General features: G+C 44.0%; 2 protein-coding genes across 2 annotated transcripts; one reads left to right on the top strand and one right to left on the bottom strand.

The window, feature by feature from the left end:
* Positions 1 to 114: 114 nt before the first annotated feature.
* Positions 115 to 9230, bottom strand: LOC115057467 (ectonucleoside triphosphate diphosphohydrolase 7-like). Its single transcript, XM_029524641.1, has 14 exons — positions 9082 to 9230; positions 8517 to 8581; positions 8260 to 8445; positions 6815 to 7020; positions 5386 to 5536; positions 5094 to 5197; positions 4913 to 4972; positions 4638 to 4786; positions 4239 to 4405; positions 3578 to 3779; positions 3299 to 3418; positions 3113 to 3198; positions 2340 to 2501; positions 115 to 2029 (listed from the first exon to the last, which is right to left on the bottom strand). The coding sequence occupies exons 2-14, from the start codon at positions 8522 to 8524 to the stop codon at positions 1813 to 1815; spliced, it is 1818 nt and encodes a 605-aa protein (XP_029380501.1). The 5' UTR covers positions 8525 to 8581; positions 9082 to 9230; the 3' UTR covers positions 115 to 1812.
* A 1581-nt stretch (positions 9231 to 10811) lies between these two features.
* On the top strand, positions 10812 to 20717 carry LOC115035897 (mitoferrin-2-like). The gene is made up of 4 exons (XM_029493979.1): positions 10812 to 11304; positions 16354 to 16582; positions 16867 to 16923; positions 17731 to 20717. The coding sequence occupies exons 1-4, from the start codon at positions 10966 to 10968 to the stop codon at positions 18312 to 18314; spliced, it is 1209 nt and encodes a 402-aa protein (XP_029349839.1). The 5' UTR covers positions 10812 to 10965; the 3' UTR covers positions 18315 to 20717.
* The last annotated feature ends 234 nt before the right edge of the window (positions 20718 to 20951 follow it).

Genomic DNA, 20951 nt, shown 5'->3' on the forward strand with positions numbered 1-20951 from the left:
CGCTTTCCTCCAAGTTTATCTAACACACCCTTTCCTGTCTGCAGCGGATACAACACACACAACACAGGAGCCGACATTTACTACAAAAGGATCCTTTAATGGACTGGAATTTTTTCTGTTCACATTGATGTTGAAAGAAGCTTCATACAAACATGAAAGTCAAGTGTTCCCTTCAGTGAATCAGTTCATTGCACGACGCCCAAATCTAGATACGAAACGGTTTTTCCTCGATGGGACTGAAAACAGGAGAAGCAGAGTCCTGTAGTCCAGGTCCTGGTGGATCAGGAGGTCCAAAGTTTCTGACTCACTGTAAGAACTGGTGAGGTAAAAGAGTCAGAGACCAAAAAAAAAAAAAACAAAAAACAGAAATGACTGTCAAGCTCAAGTTTCAGTTTTTTGGCTGCCGTTTGGTGTTTCCTGCTCCAAGAGTCATGAGTGGAAAAGAAGGATTGAAGCTGGACTGATGAAATCCCTGATCTGGATCAGTTTGGAGTCTGAACAGTGAGCAGAGCCCCCCCCGTCCCTCTTTTTTTTTTTTCCATCATCATCATCTCATGTGGTGAATCATGTCACTTTCAATAAAAACAGAAAAGAAAAACAAACTCCCACTGTGGGATCAACATAATGTTTCACTTCTCAGGAAGTTTCAGCAGGTGTTACTCAGACGCACATTTGCTTCGTCACAGTTGTTGCACAGCTGTATCAGTCTGTCAGCACAAAGACACAACAGTGGTTTCATTTACAGTCGACGCAGAAACACAATAAAACAGGCTGTCTCACTCTGAGTTTGGCTTTGTTCCCCTCATTCATGGCTTTAAATCAGTTCACATTGAGATTCCTCTTCCTTTTTGTGCAGCTTGGATTATTATGTTTTTTTAAATATATATATGTTTAAATCTTCACCTGTTCGAGACCTCCTGCATCACTGAGGGGGTGTTGACGAACCACTGGCTTTAAAAGTTGAACTGTTTTTCTGTTGGTTTGTTATTCAGAGGAAACATCTGTGTCTTAAATAACTAAAGAAACAAAACGCTGACTTTACAACAGAAATGCCCCGGCCTGGGTCTCAAACTCAGAACCTTCTTTCTGTGAGGCAAACACTAACTGCTGGTCCAGCGTGCCGTCCTCCTGAGGACTCGGGCTGTAAATGATGCAGCTGTAGGTTCATCATGTCCTTAACCCCTGTCTCCTACTAAGTGCTCCATGTAAACACTTGGCGCTCACTCAGTCATCCTGCTCCCTCCGCCACCGCCACCGCAGCCCGCCCCCTCGTCCTCTGTGTTTGCATTTAGCAGCACATGAATTTGATGATTTCTTCTGACTGTCTCTGTGTTCTGGGCTGCAGATCAGAGCTGATTGAAGCTGCATCCATGTTAACCTCATCAGATTTTGTTTTAAATCACAAATGAATGAAAAATCTGATGGAGATATTTTGGATTATCTGCCCCATGACCCTTCAGGGAATAGACTGAATGCAGGTTCAGGCCAACATGAAACTAGAAGACAGCGCTTAAAGGATGGATCATCTGATCTGGAGCTGCAGGCGTGAATCCAAACACTGCGTTGAAGAGAAGAATGTGAAGCCAGAAAAGATCTTTCCAGTCTGAGTCAAGCTCTGTGTTTAAAGCTGCATGATCAAAGGACGCACTGAGGAGTTTGATTTCCAGGCTCATTAAACCGTCTCTGTAGTGTCTTTCAAAGATAAAAAATCCTGCCTCTTCTCCAGCTGGTAAGTAATTACGACGATCCTCACTCACCGTCGTCAGGCCTGGATTGGTTGTCTGTGAGTCTAACAGGTTTCAGGCTGCAGCCTCAGGGGAGAAGAGCCTCTCCCTCCTCGCCCCAGAGGAGGTCCAGGGCCTCAGCCTGCCGCTGCTCCCGTTGGTGGATCCTCCGCAGGCGCAGGACGTAGAGCAGGATGGCCAGCACCACCACCAGGATGCAGAGTGAGAACAGGTGGTGGTTATAGACGAAGGAGGAGCGCAGCCAGCTGGGGTGGCTCTGCCGCAACGTTTCCTGCTGCAGGTCCCTGGAGGACGTTCACGGGGCAGAGGAAGACGGGAACAGATGGGACGGCACATGTTTTAGTCAAGAAACAACAAACAAACCTCCAATCCTCCAGTACGAGGAACATGAAAACACACACTCATTCAAGAATCCCCTGAGCTGAGCGATTTTCTGTGATGCAGAGGAGACTTTAGACCCCCCATCTCCCCTCAAACCCCACAGTGTGGACTGCCAGCCTAAAGATTTTGCATGCACCAGAATTGGTTCAGATGTGGAAGCATTTGGGAGAAATGTGGGAAAGTGAAGACCTTGTATGAGTGAGATGGAGTTACCTGAGAGGCAGGAAGCGGGTTTTAAAGAGGATGGCTCCCAGAGTCCACTGGACCTCCTTGTCATAAACCAGCTGGGCTGTTTTCAGACTGGGGTAGTTGGTGGGGAAACGGAAGCCGGAGTGCAGCACCTCATACATCCAGGCCGACTTGAAACACTGATACCTGTGAGGAGTCACAGTGAATGCCAGAACTGCAGATCTGGTCCAACCTGCAGGTAGATTCTCACTGACAGTTCTCAGCTGGAACTTTGTCTTCTCTGTCTTACAGTAAACGGGACGTGGACGCTGCAGATGAAGGGGATAGTTTACACAGCAGCCTGTGGGCAACGATACCGACTCCACAGCCACAAATCTGAACTGCTGCTTCTCTCCCATCCTATTGGCTGACGCTGACGCTGACTCAATGGCTCCTCCCTGTGGACAGTCTTGCTACACTCCATTAAAATCTATTGGGCTCAATCGGTGTTCACCCTGCAGGCCTTTCCATAAGGACCCCGTTCTAGTTCTGCATCACTGCCTCTAATTAAATCACAGCTATCACTGAACCATCTGTAGCTGCTCTAAACAGCATCTGGAAAAATGACACTCAGGACTGATCTGCTGTCAGACATCACGCTTCAGATGGTGGGTGTCTGCGTTGTTACTGGAAAAAACTGAAAAACCAGGAAATGACGGTCGAGGCTGAGCAGAGAGAGACCAGCATGACAGAAGCCCAAATTCTGCACAGTACAAGGCCCTGATGAAGACTCCAGGTCAAGATGAAGATGAACCTACTTGAGTCTGTTGACATCAGCCTGCTGAGCGAAGAGCTGGTTGTCCAGACGCTGTTTCAACGTTGACCACTTAGTGGCGCAGTAGTCCTGGTTAATAAATTAGAACAAATTCTGGTTAACTCTCTGACCACAAACTCAGTCACCTCTAGGGATCAAGATGCCACAACTGTTGTGCGTTTGTGGTCACCTTAGCAGCTCGGGAATATTTCTCACTGTCGTATTGTCCTCCAATCCTCAGCACGTCCTCCATGCAGTAATAAAACTCTGAGAAACCGTAGAACTCACTGTTGCTGAAGTTAATGGGAGCCTGAAAAAAAAAAATATATAAAATATATATATATATTTTTTTGAAAAATATATATATATTTTTTTTTTGATTGGAGTAGGAGGAGCTACAACATTTAACAATGCTAACTAGCCTAGCCCCTAATGCAGGCGCTCGCTAACAGCTGAAGGCATGCTGTACCTGATAAACGCCTCCTGGGGACATGGTGCCGTTGTGGAGGCCGAGGAAGGGCTGTACAGCTTCCTGACACCGAGTCCAGTCACCCTGCCCCCTCAGGTACAGGGTGTGGTTGCCCCTGACAACCGTGTCGGACAGGCCGAGTGGCAGACAGGGGTCCAGGTACGGTTTGTTCTCACTCAGGCCGGTCTGTGTGGTTAGAAACCTGCAGAAACAGGAGCGAGAAGAACACAGTGGAGACGTTAAACTTTGATGAGACCAGCGGGGCTGAATCTGAGGCGGGGGCTAAGAAGTTTAAGGATTATTAAAGATGTTTCGTGAGCTAGAATTAAACCCTGCAGACTTGATTTGATGCAGCAGCCTATTTAATTAGCACGTCTATGTGGGGACGTTAATCTAACTGGCATAAACAACCAACTGGCCAGGAAATCATATTTTACACAAAGCATCTGCTGCTGGACTCTTTGCAGCTTCGGCTTTCTATTCTTGTATTTCCTGTTTTGTTGTTTACCAATCCAATGAAGACGTCAGTGAACCTGAAGAGGTTGTCCTGTCGGCCTGGGAGTGGATGGTGGTCTGTGGTTTGCATTCAAGTGTCTAAGTTCTTGGTCTAAAAACGCTTTAAAAACACTGATCTAGACTGTAGTCAGTGTGTGTGATGAACCTGTTCTTGGTGAGAGTCTTGTTGACCAGCTGGTCCTCGTAGCGCTGCCAGGCCATGTTTCCCCCGAAGCCGAGGAAGGTGGTGACGTAGACTCGGTACACATGTTGTGTGTGTTCGACGTCACAGCCCAGATTAAATTCTGCAAGAACACTCTTCCCTGCTTCCTCCTGGAAAAACACGTCATACAGCTGAAGGTGAGGTACAGAAAATGAATTGCATGAATTTATTTTCCATGAAGAAGATGCCAAATAGTCGCTGATTTCACCTTCAATGTGACTTTTTACCAACTAAATGACTGATTTATTCATGAATCAACCGATCAATCAAGCATGGAGAATCACTTAGCTGCAGCCCTGACAACAATATTTCGCCGAAGAAGGCTGCCCTTGCATCGCTCACCTCCTCTGGTGAGTTGAAGGTGATGGCGCTTGGCACTTCATAGGCGATCTGCAGTGAAGCCCCGCCCATATCCATAATTCCCACTGTGCGCCGCCTGCTGATTGGCTGCTGGTTCTGAGAGCCAGTGGTCACCTCGACTGTCGCGTCCTCTGATGTGTAAAGATTTTGCCAAATTATGATTCAAGTATTGCCCAAAGTGTTAGAGCCTCATCACTCAGCACACAAAAGAACGTGGGCCAAAGAAATGAAACCAAACATTATTGTTTCACACTCACCCTCATCAGCATGATCAAAACGGCCCAACACAAAGTTAATGCCAATCCATGCGTACACTCCTTCCGGGTTTAGTGGCCATGATGTAAACACACAGAACCAGACAGGTGATTAATTAATCGACTTTTATAACACCTAGTCACAACAATGAGACCAGAGTTGAAGAATGAAGTGACCACTCACCTTCTTGTTTTCCAGAGATGACTTCAGCGTGTGAACTGGAAAAAAGGAAATCAAACTCCAGGGGAACGTCAGTCACCAGGTCGTCCAAGATGGCCGCTTGCTGGCTACACATAGAAAAGTAGAGCACAAATGTGACACATCACATCTGGGATGTCAGACTGTCCTTGAACACGCCAGTAAAGACTGTGACTCCATGTGTGTCCACAGGTGGAAGAATTCAAAACATCGTGACAAAATATCTTAATATATGATGATTTATTTTCTTAAAATTGACTCAGGGTTTGTTGTCTACCTCTCAGGCAGCAGCCTCATGCCGGCCGTACACAGGATGTAGAGCGGCGTCTCCTTGTGTTTGTTCTTGGGGACGTGAGCAGCAGCGAAGCTGAGCAGAGGATGGAGGTAGTCACTGACCCGCATCGGCGTCTTCGCCAGAGTGGAGATACCTGTGAGAACCACGAGTACACACACACACACGGCTGGTCTTCAATCAATCAAGTTCTTCATGCAATAATAAAACAATAATCTAGCACAAATCAGAGCAATTGAAACAAAAAGTAAGTTAGTTTTATTTTGAAGCCCAAAATAAAACACCCAAGTCAAACATGTTTCTGGATATAAACCAGCAGTAAATAAATGTAGGTTCTCGACTTCTGATACTGATGATCATGATAAACTGAAGTCTGAACACTTCAGTCCTCCAATAAAGAGCTTGTCTGTTCTTCATGTGATGTCCAGAGTTCAAAAAGCCACATGACCTTTAACCTCCAGATAAACATACTGTCACTGAGTAATTAAATTTGATGTTGTCAGAGAAGAATCTTCTCATGCGTAGACTTTAGGAATAAATTGACAATGAAAGGAAAAATAATGTCACAGGCGAATCCAAAAATAGAATTTCTGTTTCTTTTTTTTTTTCTCTGTGAATGTTTTCTCTTATCTCTTTCACACACTCTGCCTCTCACTTGTTGGCTATAAGCCACAAGCTGATAAATAACGATCCTCACATTGCAACAAGGGCAGCACGGCAGCATGGTGGTTAGCGCTGTTGCCCCACAATAAGAAGGTCAGGGGCCCTGGGGCCTTTCTGGGTGGAGTCTCCATGTTTCCTTCCACCGTCCAAAGACATCATGTTCATCGATGACTCTAAATTGTCTGTAGGTCTGAGTGTGAGCGGTTGTTGGTCTCTCAGCAACAGCTTTGTAACGTCGCACACTAGCGGGAACACTTTAAGAGACAAAATCTCTGAAAAATGCTAAATTTAAATAAAGCAACAGGAGGCTGCTGCTTTTGTCTTGATTGACTTTTGATTAAATTAGAATCACTGCTTCAACATTGTATCCCTCCACTACTGGTGTCAGGCCCAAAATGACCATCGATGTGAAAATTTGTCATAATTGTATGAAAAAAGAGCCAAACTATCATACTGGCCTTTGACCTTTGATGGCCAAAACCTGATCAGTTCATACTTGAGTCCTCGTGAGAGTTTGAGTCAGATTTGTAGTTTTGTGAAGGTGTTATTCAGGTGATCATTCACATGACTGCTGCCGGCACCAAAACATAAAAACTCTTCTTTTACTGGAAAGAACTAGTTTGTTCTCCATAAAGGAGCTACAGTTAGAAACATTCACACATGAAATAAAATAAACATGGCTGATCTTTCTGTCACAGTTTTGTTTTACAGAAAGAGCGGGTAAGATGATGACTGAGCGCCGCGTCCTCACCGGGTTTGATCTTCTTGACGACAGGTTTGTGGTCGTGGTCCCTCATCTGCCGGATGTCCAGCAGCGTGTGGGGGTTACCATTATGGGGGGGCCAGTAGTACACGAAGACCCGGGAGCCGCTGCTCCCGCAGTCCACCACGATCCCATAGTTCAGAGCAGGGTTGAGGACGTCAGTGGCTTCCATGGACTCAGCAATGGAGAGGTACCTGAGAAGAGATCCATGTTCTGATCTGTATTCACCGTTGGTGAGTAAATAGAAACGAGTTTTAAACCCTGAGGTTTGTGTATTTAAAGATCATTGAATATCGACAGCAGCAGCTATATTTATATTGAGATATTTTCACACCGTGTTCTCTATCACATCCCCACTTATCCTGAAAAACAAGCTCACAGGCACAGGTTTAACTCTCACTCATCACATTATTCCCGAAGGCTGGGATCCAAATCCCTGAGCAAACAGCAGGTGTAATACATCTGAGACGCCACAGGCCGTGAACACCAGTCCTTATCTAAAGGAGGTGAGAAAACTCCCATCTTCACTTTAGGTTGATGTCAGCAAGTTGGAAAATAAAACGACCTTGAACTCTAAGAAATTATCTTTCTGTTCGTATCTGTCCTTGGCTGCTGAACACAGCAGCTGCTGCGAGTCACAAAGTGAGTTTAAAAAAACCCTGATAACTGGTTTATCATCTGGCTCGGTTCATCAGGGGTCCACTAAACAGCCGGTCACATGCACATGATAAAATATTTTTATTACAAATAGGCCATTGTTCAGTGATTGACTTTATTTTATTTTTATATATTTTATATATTTATATTTATATATTTTATGACATTTGGATGATTACCTCGATTTTATTCCCACCTGTGTCATTTATAAAGCACACTTCACAGTAACAGCGTGTTACATGTCACCTCACCAACCTGTGAGGTGACATGTCTGCTTTCTCATCCAGATTTTCAGTGGCGCTACGAACGGCAAGTTCTGTAACTCAGTCTGTCAAACATTAACTTCAATCCTGGAGTTTTACTTCTGAAATATCATAAAATAAGAGCCCTGTTTAAATCATTACGCAGTAAGGGCTGCGTGGAATCTCCCCAATTTTTTATATTTTATATTGCATTGTGTGACATGATTTCAGTTAGGTAAATTTTTTAAAAGATAACAATTTAATTTTTTTTGGATTTTGCAACGAATAAGCATTTTCCTTTGTGTCCAATAAACAAAAATATTGTGGCTACAGATTTTCTACGCTCAATAGACAGCAGCACTCCCGATTTGGATACTGTGATTTTGATGAATTGAGCAGCGCGTTCCTCAGCTAAAGACGGCGTCAGATGGAGACTCTCTGTAGAAACGCAGCTCTTGATGATGATGAGCACGTTCTAAAACACTTATCTACCTCAGCTGCTGCCTGCGTTTGACACGAGCACCGACCACTCACTTGTTGACTCTGGAGCCGGGCCGTCGGTGGGGGGCCCACAGCTGCCTGTGGTAGGTCCCCAGGAAGAGGAGGGTGGAGGTGATGAGGAGCAGCAGCAGCAGCAGCAGCCTCTGTCTGGGGGCACAGCCCAGAGACAGCAGGGACACGCTGCAGTACCACGAGGCCGGCAGGCAGGACAGACTGATCCTGTGGAAAAACCAAACCAGCATCAACCCTCTGAAGTGGGAATGACTCTTCACCAGCTATCAGTGCAGTACCTGGCCATCGGTCCACCTGGGCAGGAATACCAGGAGTCACTGTGTCAGCTCATGGCGGCTGCACCCTGAGGGGAGAGGGCAGTGAGGTCAGAGGTTCGATTCCCGGTTTATCTGTCTGCTGTCAGGATGATGAGCAGGGAAATGTGCCACGTGCTGTGAACTGGTCTTAATGAAGCAGAAACATTCATATTAAAACATTTACTCCTAAAGTCTGAGGTTTTAATAAATCGACCTGCTCACCTGATCTATCTGATCTTTTTGTTTTTAAGTGATGCAGCTGCTGCATTGTGGACATTTTAAGACATAAATACCGACTTTTCGTTATTTTCAGACAAACCTTTAACCATCTCTAAGATGGCTGGATGAGCTGAGGGTTATATAAAGTCAACCTGGTTGCCAAAAACAGACCAGCTGGACGGAATAAACTGCGGGATTTAACAAACATCCCCCGGTAGTCTGAGCACCGAGCTCCGGTGTAACGGCTGCTACCTGCTAATGCTGCGTTCACGAACACTGACCGTTACGGAGCGGCAGGGATGCTAACGCTCCGTGGCTAACAAGTTACCTGGAGGAGCCGCGGTGAGAATAATCCTCCCCAGTCGGTTAAACGTGTCGGTGACTCGGCTGTGGAGGTGAGAGAGTTCCTCTGGACTCCACGGAGGTGATTTAAACCGAGGACGTTGTGCCGAAGCGGAGGAAATGACCGAAGAGGATTCGACGGTGTTCCGGTTTGCTCCACGTCATCGAACGCATCATGGCGATGGTGGTCGTTTGCTGCGTTTGAGGGCTGGAGGAAAAACCAGTTCCAATTTAGTTTACCTTTCAAAAACTTCTAGTAGACTAGAAAAAATACACCGATGAGAGTCATCTTCAGGCTCCGTGTCTCTGTCCTCGTGTACAAAAAAGTCTGTAAGCTTATTTTTCTTCTGGTGTGCCTGTGTATGCAATTTTGCATTTTGCACTATTCGTTTTTTCTACAATGCCTATTTATAGTTGGCCTATGGTTGTAAAAAGAAGACACTTGGCCGAAAACCCATTAGCTGAGTGGGCCTGGTCCCTGCTCTGCCAGCATTTGGTGTCATCTGCCACTATTTCCCCAGTGGGAGGACTGAGCTGTGACTGAAAGTGGCCTTCTGTGGTAACTTGTGGCAGGAAATTGAGAAAAGCCATATTCGTCCAACTGCCAGAACTAGTTCTGGGCCAAATCTCACACATGTGGTGTGAGCTTCCTTCAGGCCTGGTTGTTGGATTTTTGGAAATGGATCACCTGTTCGACTCGACTGGCTCTTTACCACAAAACAATGAATAACAACTTAACAAAAGTAAAGTGAGGAAGAAATAAAACCAGGAGCTTTTCATTCATCAAAAATGTGACGGGGAGGGAAGAACCTAAACAAGCAATGTTATCTCTCGAAGAAAAACTACAGGTTTCACTTCTTTAGTTTTCCAGTTATGTGTCTGAGAGATGGTTGCAGTGTTAATGCTTCATGGGAAATGGGCGACATCTAGTGTTAAGACCAACAAAAGTGTGTGAACACTAGTGAGTTGGAAACATTCTTGTATTTTAAATTGTAAGACACATTTACAGTCACTAATACAAAACATATTTTTGTTTTATCACTTAAGTTAGGTTCAGTGGTTTTGGTTCAACCTGTGGCAGAGGAACATGTACAGGAGGAAACAGAACAGGACTGATATCAGGTTTTTAACCCCTTCTCATTTCCAATTTCTCCTGGAAACTAATGAACGGTGGTAAAATTTTAATGCACTCACGGTGTACGCACCTTTTTTTTTTAAATATATTGGTAACTGATGTATGTTAGAAAATGTACAAAATGACTCAACCTACAGTGTTACAGCACACAACACAGGATTTACCACACATGGGATTCACTGGTTGACATCAGGGAGGTCAGAGGTGAGTGTGTGTGACGTCACTGGTCATATTTGTGTTTCAAAAACGACCAGCGGAGTGTGAGTCCGGTCTTGAAGTTGTGTTTCTGGGTTCTATCTGACATTCATATTAATGATTTATGAGGGAATGTTTCGGTTTAACACGGGACGTCCTGCTGAGCTTCTTCTCGTCAAACATGTGACCTCACTCGGTTATAGAATCGTCAACGCCCTCTAACGCTCAATCTCCGCCCACTTTGTTCGCCCCGCCTTGTTGTGAGACCAATCAGGCCAATGAAAAGGGGCTCGTAGTGATTGACAGTCAGCATATCCAATCAGCGTTGGTGTCTGGCGTGACGGGGCTGACAAACCCCCCGGCTTGTTCCGGCGGGTTCCGCGGTTCGTCTCCATCCGCCGCGCAGATCCCGCGGTCCGCCGACACTTTCTTCAGCCGGCCGGGACGATCGCTCACCTCCCGGGGAGACAGCACCGACAGGCGGGTCGCTGAAGTCCTAAAGTGGAACTCGCTTCGCGGACTGAACTCCTTCACTTTTTAATGGAGGTGGACGGTTTCGTGTCCCGGCGAGCGTCCGCGGAAACACCGGGCGTCGACAGCCGGGTTGCAGGCGCGGCAGCCGGCGCGGAGATTCGATGGCTGGGCGGCAGGATCCTGGACGCCAGCGGGGGGTTTGTCGGCTCTCTTTCCCCGAGAATGACAGCGGAACAGGACTTTGCCCCGGTGCACCGAGCACCCCCGGAGGCTCCGAGCTCCGTGGAGCCGGACATAGACTATGAAGGACTGCCTCAGGGAGTACCGGCCAGCACACACATGCTGGCAGGATCCGTGGCCGGGATCATGGAGCACTGCCTTATGTACCCCATCGACTGTGTCAAGGTACCGACTCAAAGAGTAACACCACACCGCTTATTTAACTGCCTGTCCGGTTCCATAAACCTGGAGGTACTGGTAGGCCTCAACTGAAGCCTCCGCTCGCGTAGGCTACAAGCTAACAGGGGTAACCTTGCTAACAGAGGTCAGTTAACTAAGTAATGTCACCCAAACAGGAAAAAATTAAACATTATCTGGTTTTAGTACTAATATAAACTCGGATGCGTGTCTTTGCCCCAGCCCGACTTCCCTGTTTTGTTTTTTTTTCAGATGTTTGTGTAATAATAAACTGCTACATTTGACAGGTCTCCCCATTGAGCTAGCAAGCTACATGCTAATTAGCTTACTAACTGAAGCGGCGGTTACCCCATTTGGGCTCAAGTGATTCCATTATCGGACACTCATTAATTTTTTATTTCTACCCTGAGTTGTCACCGTAAGTTAAACCCCAGGCCTGTTTACTGACCTGAAATAGACCAGGGAAAGGCAGACGACACATTTCCTAACTAAACACGACTTTAATTCATGGACTAATTAAATTTGACCAGTACTTTGTTATTCTGCTTTACACCTCTGAAGTTATTTTTGTCAAAGGATTAGTTTGTGACTGTGAACCTGTGAAAACGGCTCAGCATTATGTGAATGAAGTTGGCTCAATGTACTAAACAAATCAGCACAGTGAGGTGTGTAAACATGGATTTGGACTTGATCTGTGTCTTATTTACATTGGGAGGCAGAAGTGTGATTGCAGACATACATCTGAGTCTGTCAGGAAGAGATGTGAAGTAAATGGAAAAGGTAGATCATTAACTTAGGTGGTACAACAATAACTAGATCAATGGTGAAGGGTCAAAATAAAGGGTTTCTCAGAAATGAAGCACCTTTAGACCTGTAGGAAAGGGTGTAGTAATGCGCACAGTTGAGCCATCAGTCCGTATCGGTTGACTGCATGAACTGACTGTAAACCAATATAGATGATTAACTGGCTACTAAACTAATCAACCAAATAAATCACAGTTAGCGCCACAATCTTTCCGTGTTCAATCTGTTAATTTTACTGTACCTGCTCCAAAGGGAGCGACTTTATCTTTTGTGCTACGCTTTCTTTTTTTTTTTTTTTTTAGAGGATAGTTATATAATTTGACAGCTGTGTCAAACATGTCTCTGATACAGACACCTCGCCGTGATCATGAGTTCCTCGCTGTGTTGGTTATATATTTCACATTACATTACACAGCCTGACTAAAACTGCAAAATTAAGCACATTTGAAGAAGCCTTTGCAACGAGAGGAAGTAATCAAACATTGTGGACATTTTTGAGAACAAGAACATCCTTAGGCAGCAAATTTATCTCTTGGACAAAGTTTTGCTTATGTCTTTTGGTTTGCGTCTATCAGTTCCTGTTGCACAGAAAAGAAGAACGTTGATTTTTCTGAGGATAAGTGTTTTTACCGGCTGTACTGTATGAGCCTGTGGCATGTAACTGCGACGCAGCTTCTCTGTGTCAAATGCCAACCATTTATGGGGCCTGAACATGACCTGACCAAACTATCCACTCATTCTGAACCTTCAAAATAAACCTGGTCTGTGCTGTCCAGTAGTCAATCAAACAAAGCCCTAATTCACTACAGATGACTTGATCAGCTCCTCTTCTTGTTTTTGTTTTTTTTGTTTTTTTTGGGGGGGGGTTTAGAAGCACAGTATCCATTGCAAAATGTTGCAGTCAAACCATACACAGAAGAATTTATTTTGTTTTCTGATGACTGAAAATATTATTGGGACTCGGCAGATTGGAGCAAGAAGTTTATGTAGGAAAGGATATTGTCTTTTTTTAAACTGTCACACTGATAGTTTAAAGTTAATTTGCAACACCAAATATGTGAAATGAAATTGTCCATATCCAAGAAAGATGACCAAAAACACTGACAGTAGTTCCTCATTTTTAGCATTAAGCAACGGAGACAAGATGAGTTAAATGTGAGCTCTGGGATTGGCATTATGAAACTCCTGTTCAACAAAAACTTAGTTTTTTATTATTAGTGATGGCCTTTAATTTGGGTTCCATGATGCTGAGCTCAAATGGAAAAATAAACAGTAGTTTATCTGCAACATAGAAAAGTCATTGGTTTTTCATCACAGTAATATTTATTGGAAAAAACCCTCCCCTTTTCTGAGCCTTTTCACAATCTTTGTTTCCTCTTGGCGTCAGCAGGTGTCTTTGTCCGGCAGTCTGCAATTTTTGGGTCAATCCTTCCTCCACTGTTTCCTCATAGCTCCTCTTTTACGCATAAATGGAGCAACCTTCACTATCTTAAACACACTGATCTGTTCTAGGTTAAAGTTTAAAGTCTGATTCAATCCAGCATATCGCTCTGAATAGCCTTAATCACTGTAAAATGCAAACTGTTGCAAGAAAAGACGCTCCTTAAACTCCTTTTATCAGATTCATCAGAATTATTTGTTTTGATGAATAGATTTGATCATAGTGATGAGATCTTTAAATGTCTGATTAGAAGCCTGAAATAATAACCCATCTATCACAGTAGTTACAGATAATTCTTCTGTTGATTGATGGTCTTGCCCACCTTTTGTGATTGCAACAAGCAATTAATAGTAAAGTGCCTGAAACATTTTAAAATGTCAAAGTGTCTACTGATCCATTTTTATATTCCTTCTCGCCAAGCCGGAATTCACAAACTTGTTAATGACAAAAGGGTAATTTTAGAAAACATTTGTGTGTTTTTGTTTTGTTTTTTTTTTTTGTATTGAAGCACTGTATTTGTCTCTATATAATCATTCCTGACCCAGTTTACCAATCTCTTGGTAAGGTGCCACAGCACATCCTGAATAGCTTCTTTCAGGGACACGCTACTGGACAAAAACTGCTTTATGTAAATACAGAAGCAGCAGGTTTCCAGAATAAAGTGATGTGTGTTTGGGAAGGGCTCCCCATGATGTCTTTGACCAAAGTTTGATGAGTGATGACACATCTGTGTTTTGATCTGATTAGCATCAGGTGTGATGTGCTTAACTTCACACTTGAACACTTAACTAACCCAACATTGCTGAATAGAAGAACACTCACCACTTCCTCTGTAAATATGAGGCAGCTGATGTGATAATACTGTGTGTAAAATGTTTGTAAGGGAAGCATTTGCTAGATTTATGCTCTTACAGTTATCATTGATTATCTTGGTATGCAGAAGTGGCTGTTACTGTCACACTCCGCCCTCGAGTGGCTTAACTCGTTGCGCAAGTCCTCACTAATGAGCCAATGAGTTGCAGCAAGACCACCTAACACCAGAGAATGTAAATCCTTCCTGTCCAGGTCTGGAGCATGTCATTGAGGTGTGATCCCCTGTAGCTCTGCCTGGATGGAGCTACAGGGGAGACAGGAAGGTAAATGTGCTGTAACAGCACAAAAGGACCAGACAGACTGATGCCCTCTAACTGGACGTTTCTGCTGTCCGTATAATGCCAGTGACCCTAACCCTGTTTAACCAGCCTGCAGCGACACGCAGAAACTAACAGCATTCTCTGTTCTCCACTCTCACCACGTACAGGCCAGCTCCTGCTGTTTGTCTCTTGTTGGATTTTCTTTGGGTTTCGTGGGACAAATTTAAGATAGACATTTGTGAAACATCAACACAGCAAAAAAAAAAGAAACGTAATCAACATTGTTCTATCGCCGCAAGCGCATTATATAAGAGATGAAGATAACAATCTTGTGCACTGTTAGCGCCAAGAGAGGTGTGGTATTCAGGACTAACAGATGGTTTTCTTCAGCTGTACAGGAACATATTTGTTTGTTTCCAGCCCCACCAAAATAATTTCAGCTGACTTTTCACATGACATTGACCCCTGCTTCACTTCATTACACGGGATTTTCATAGCTTCAAAGTAAACCGTGCATTGTCAGTCGAAACAAGAGCTGCCCTTCATTGTCTCCCACCCCATAATTTGTAGAATTCAAATCTATATGTCACATGAAGGGGCGACTGACGACTGAGGCTGAGCTTGCTCATGTTTTTATTTCCCTGTCGTCAAATGCAGCAGCAGGCACCTTGTGTGGAATCATATTGGACTTTCCCATTCCCATCCCCATTCAGATTCTGATTGTTTCCACAAGTCTTACTCATTATTTAATGGTGGTTGGACCATTTCATTCACTGGCAGTAATGTTTTTTTTTTTTGTGTGTCCGGCTCTGACGCTGCTTGGTGGCTCTGTGCTGCAGAAAGAGGAAAAACCCATCCGATGACTGAGCACATTCCTTTTGAGCTATCATTTCCCAGAAGCAGGAGATGGGAATGTCCACACAGGCCTGCAGGCAGGGGCAGTTCACTTGTTGTGTATTTGGAGAAGTTTCAGGATTATGCAATCTTTATCACGATCTTCAGAGTTGTGTTCATTTGGAAGGAGACTCAGGCCTCGTTTGTGGTGGACGACAGATGTTTCCGTCTGACTGCATAGTTCTTTAAATTGGCAAAGCATGAAGTAGCTGTCAAAGGGAGATGCAAAAACACTAACACAGTACTTGAAACTGCTCTGTGTTTGGTTTCTGCTGGCATGATGTGCTGATTTAATGTTTAACAAGTGACTTCAGAGCTACTAGGCAGTTCAGGGCTACATAATTTTAAAATTAAATCAACTCCTGTAAATTCAAACACAGATTTAATCGTGTTTTAAGTGTTGTTGGACTGTTTGTCTTACTGTCTTCTCTTGTAACTCCATGTGATACCGTGTCTTTCCCCATCTACGTCAGAAATGGTCACGTGAAATTAGAGAGCTAAAGTTAATGAAGCTAACAGTTAGCAGCTTTGGGACTGAGTCACTCATTGCCAGCCTGTTAACTCAGACAACATCAGTGACTGGAGGCTGAAGACAGAAACCACTGATACAACAGATTATACATTTGTCAGATTTCCTTCACTAAAAAGTCACTCATTGCCAGCCTCATTCACTCATTGCCAATGAACCATCAACTATCCAAATACCTGACAAAGGCTGAATGTCTTCATTTATTTATGTGTCTGTGTTTGCTCCTGTCCCTCCAGACTCGTATGCAGAGCTTGCATCCTGAACCAGGAGCCCGCTACCGGAACGTGATGGACGCCCTGCGGCAGATTGTGCAGACCGAGGGAGTGTGGCGGCCAATCAGAGGCGTGAACGTGCTGGCGGTGGGTGCAGGTCCCGCCCATGCTCTCTACTTTGCCTGCTATGAAAAGATCAAGTTTTCACTCAGCGATGCCATTCACCCTGGAACCAACAGCCATTTTGCTAACGGTGAGATTTCTGCCAGCATATCAGAGTGAACTGTCATGATGCCCAAACGTCACTATCACCTACTTTATTTTATTTAAAGAAGAAAATCCCTGATGCATGACTGAAAGGTTTAAAACTGAGTAGGAAGAGCTGGAAATGGACAGAACGGACGAGTGTAGCAGCGGACATTTCAACTACTTGCATGCTGTAAATATAAATCACATTTTTGTGCTCACAGAAGAGGAAGGAAACTTGAGGTCATCTTTTGGTTGAAGCTTTAACTTCCTCTTTTCTGTGCTCTGCAGGAGTGGCGGGCTGCATGGCCACCGTGCTGCACGACGCCATCATGAACCCAGCAGAAGGTAAAGCCACTTGGCTCTCTCACAATTACACATGTGCAAAATCCATCATGGTAGATCTCTGCTCCGTGACTATCTCTAGAAGTACTCCTTTAAAGGCCTCTGGTAGAAAATCAGGTGGTGCATTTCTGCCCTCAGGACACTTGGTGGAGCCACCGAATCAGCTGCTGTGGACGCTGGAAAATGTGTCTGATAATAATACAGTTGATCATAATAAAACAGACTGTTCTGCAGAACAACACTGAACATTTTCATGAAGGAGCAGGTGACGATAATAGCTGTGGTGTCAGGCTGCTGAATGACTCAATATTCAGCTCAACATCTAGATCATGGTTTGAATTTTGCAACACCAGAATTTACTGAACTGATCTTTAAATACAAATTGAAAGATATCTGAGCATGTGATAGTGAGAGAAATGAAGAATGGTATCATTAAGATTTTAATGTGACTTCTACTGGGAAGTCACAACACACTAAAACACAATTTATTATGACACAGAATGATATTAACTTCTGTGTGTGGTGAAATAAGCTGATTTTCATAATCATTCAGCAGATGAACCACACACCACTGATGTGGTTTTCTCTCTCTTCCTCTGTAATGAGGCATCAGGCATGCTTCAGCCACGTCTTCCTTCCATTGAGTCAAGAAATGAAGCTGAATTTGAATGTGACTAACGGGCCTCCTCTCTGATGTTAATACCATCTTCTCACTTCTTATTTTCAGTTTCTTACTGATTGCCGAATCCGATCAAATCTATTCCTGACGTATTTTTTTTCCTTCCTGTTTTGTTTTGTTTTTTCCCCCAGTTGTGAAGCAGCGAATGCAGATGTTTAACTCACCTTACCGCAGTGTGTTGGACTGTGTGGGCTCGTTGCTGAGGCGTGAGGGCCCGGCCGCCTTCTACCGCAGCTACACCACCCAGCTGACCATGAACGTGCCCTTTCAGGCGCTCCACTTCATGACCTACGAGTACCTCCAGGAGCTGCTCAACCCCCACAGACAGTACAACCCTTCTTCCCACGTCGTGTCTGGCGCCCTGGCTGGAGCCCTGGCTGCCGCCGCCACCACCCCCCTCGACGTCTGCAAGACTCTCCTCAACACTCAGGAGGCTCAGGCAATTCACGTCATCCAGGCTGAGGCAACCACGGCAGGCGGGGCGGTTGGAGCGGCTGCTGCCAGCAGTCGCCACATCTCAGGCTTGGGCGATGCTTGTCGGACGGTATACAGGAATGGAGGCATGCCGGCGTTCTTCAAAGGCGTCCAAGCTCGGGTCATCTACCAGATGCCCTCCACGGCGATCAGCTGGTCTGTCTACGAGTTCTTCAAATACGTCATCACTAAACGGCAGCATGAGAGGCTGCTGCGTGGAGACCGGGACGGTGACAAATAATCACCGGAGTCATCCTAAGGTTCAACACCTCGTATCGATCAGTGGCATCGATTTCTTAACATCTGACAGTTTAAAAAAAACAAAAAAACTAAGTTCTTTAAGCAAAAAGTCTACTTTTATCTGATTAAACAGTCTGATCGAGTTCACATCAGGTGAAAATAAAGTGTCCATCAGTGCACTCCCATAAGGAGAAGGCCCTGAAATGGTCAACAGAAAGTCCTGGTTCCATGAACCTGCCCCTTTAAACCAGATTCTTAATCCTGCATTTGCTTTCAATAAGCAGACAGATTAATTTATCTCCTTAAACAGAGAAACCTCATCCTGACCACCTACAGAGACCCTAAACTCCTGCACACTGGATTAAAAAAAACACTCTGAGGTCAAAGTACTGACTGGTGTTTACTTTTACTTCCAATGAACTGTGTTGAAACCGTAGCATTTTTATACAGAGCCCCCCCAAAAGGATAAAAAAAATCCACCGACACTCTTAAAGATTAAAGTCACCACTTTAACCTCACGGTAACGATCCACTGTGCTGGAGCACGGAGCCTAAACAAAGAAGCATCTCTATCCAAATACTGTAGAACTGCAGCCTAAACCACGGGCTGCTGTACGGGACAATGGAAAAACACGGTGATCTTGAGTCCAGTCAGTAAAAACACAAAAGAAAGCCATCAGCTTGTTTTAAATGAAATGAAGAAACATTCATTTATTGAAACCCCTGAACGTTCTTCATCCTTTCCAGAATCCGAGAATCAGGGTCGGGTTGAAAACATTTAACATGCAACACAAGTGTGGAAGGTGTGTGCATGTGCGTGTGTGCGACCTGTGTTGTGATTCTTTTTTTTTCATTTCTCACTGCTGTTACGGTTTCATGTCTGCTTCAGGTCATGATCACGCTATAGACGACGTGCACAGTAACGTGGTTGTTTCCACATTAAACTTTCATACTAAAACAACACATTGACACGGTGGCCCGGAGGGCTCAGCGTGAGCACATTCAGGATTCACATTGTAAAGGTAGTCGGCAAAAAATAGACAATAACAGCAAATAACAAAAAATGAGTGGGAAGACACACCATGACCGCAGTGTGTGTGTCTGTCAGCCGCTCTGTATGTTCACTGCTTTGTGTTTTTTTTTTTTTTTAGTGTTACAATAGAATTATAGTGCAGAATTATAAGTACATCATGCAAATACAACACAAGTGTTTCCAGGGAATACAAAAAGGTGAATCAGACTGAGACGCACCTGCTGGAATGTAATATATGTCTATATATGCTGTTTTTTTTTTTGGGTTTTTTTTTTTTTTTTTTGCTTTGTTGTTTTTTGCAACGCTTTAGAAATGTGCCATGTTTTTGTATCCCCTGGAAACATGTCCATGATGTTTATTTGTTGATGAAGATATGGGTTGGGTTTTTTTTTTTTTTGGTTTCATTGTTGAGCTCTCCAGGCCACCGTAGATTCATTCATTATACACAGCATCTTTTTAAAGAGTTCATTCTTTCACAAAAACACCTCAACAAACCGGAAACTTCTGATTTTCACAGAGAAACGGTTATAAATGTAGGACATGTCGGTTTCATGGGACATGTTTTGTTTGTTTTTTTTTTTTGTTTGTTTGTTTTTTTACAGACAAAAGGAAAACGTTTACTTTAGACAATCACTTTATTTAATTTTTATTGTGTATTGCACAGCATCATAGCACTTAACAGTGACTTCATTCTCATGTTTAGGACTTAAAACTAACTCTGGCAACCCAAACAGAGAATAACTACACATGCCTTCAGCTAGCCGCCATGTATCCAACGCACAACTACTACAAAGAGATCCTCACGCAAAGAGATAACATTGTGATTTGAAGCCATAAAACAAAACAATTGTAACTAATATCTATAAATATGGGAAAAATGTAGATGAAAGCCAAAATCTGTAACCAGCTAAGTTTTGGAGTTATCTTGTATGTTGAAGTATAAATAGGAAGCTGTACAAGTTTTATCAACACAATGCTGTAAAACAAAAATAATAATAATCGCAGGTTTTTGTTGAAAGCGCACAAAATCCTCATCTAGTAGGAAGCAACAAAGGAAAACCTGGATTAATTTAACCTGAGACAGACCATGTGTGTATAGGAGGCTGTAAAATGGCTAAAGATTATTTAAAGATGATTGTAGGAGTTTTCCTCGTGTTCAGCCAAGTTTCGCTTTTGGGGAAACCAAAGACTAAGAGCTGGGCAGCCGGTGAAACGGGAGGAAACGGTGGCTTAATATAACGATACTAATGTGAAATGCTTGAATACTGTTTGAAAGCGACACCTGTATTTTGTGAATTGTAAATAAACTTGCTAAGGCAGCTCCTCGCAGAAGCAGGGTCTTCTCTTGGTGCTGGCTCTCCAAGCGCTGAGAGAACTGAACGGTTGTGTGCTGGTCTTAATTTTCCTCATCCTTGGTTCTTGTCTTTTGTTTTTTTGTTTTTTTCCAACAAGATGCAGCGAGGGGTCATAATGTTATGGCTAATGGATGTAAGTCAGAACTTAACCACATTATTAGGGACAGCTAGTTAAGACTAATGCAGTCTAATTAGAGCAGCACTGAACGGTTCATTCATTTCTGATGATTCAACTGCTGCTCCCATTATTT

Source organism: Echeneis naucrates, chromosome 1, assembly GCF_900963305.1.
Source record: "Echeneis naucrates chromosome 1, fEcheNa1.1, whole genome shotgun sequence".
Taxonomy (NCBI): domain Eukaryota; kingdom Metazoa; phylum Chordata; class Actinopteri; order Carangiformes; family Echeneidae; genus Echeneis; species Echeneis naucrates.

Coding starts and splice junctions, on each gene's coding strand:
- LOC115057467 (XM_029524641.1), bottom strand. Junction 7,021..8,259: donor CCCGGCTCCAGAGTCAACAA/GTGAGTGGTCGG, acceptor ATCTCTTCTCAG/GTACCTCTCCATTGCTGAGT. Junction 4,406..4,637: donor CCTTCAACTCACCAGAGGAG/GTGAGCGATGCA, acceptor GTGTTTTTCCAG/GAGGAAGCAGGGAAGAGTGT.
- LOC115035897 (XM_029493979.1), top strand. CDS start 10,966: ATGGAGGTGGACGGTTTCGTGTCCCGGCGAGCGTCCGCGGAAACACCG. Junction 16,583..16,866: donor CAACAGCCATTTTGCTAACG/GTGAGATTTCTG, acceptor TGTGCTCTGCAG/GAGTGGCGGGCTGCATGGCC. Junction 16,924..17,730: donor CATCATGAACCCAGCAGAAG/GTAAAGCCACTT, acceptor TTTTTCCCCCAG/TTGTGAAGCAGCGAATGCAG.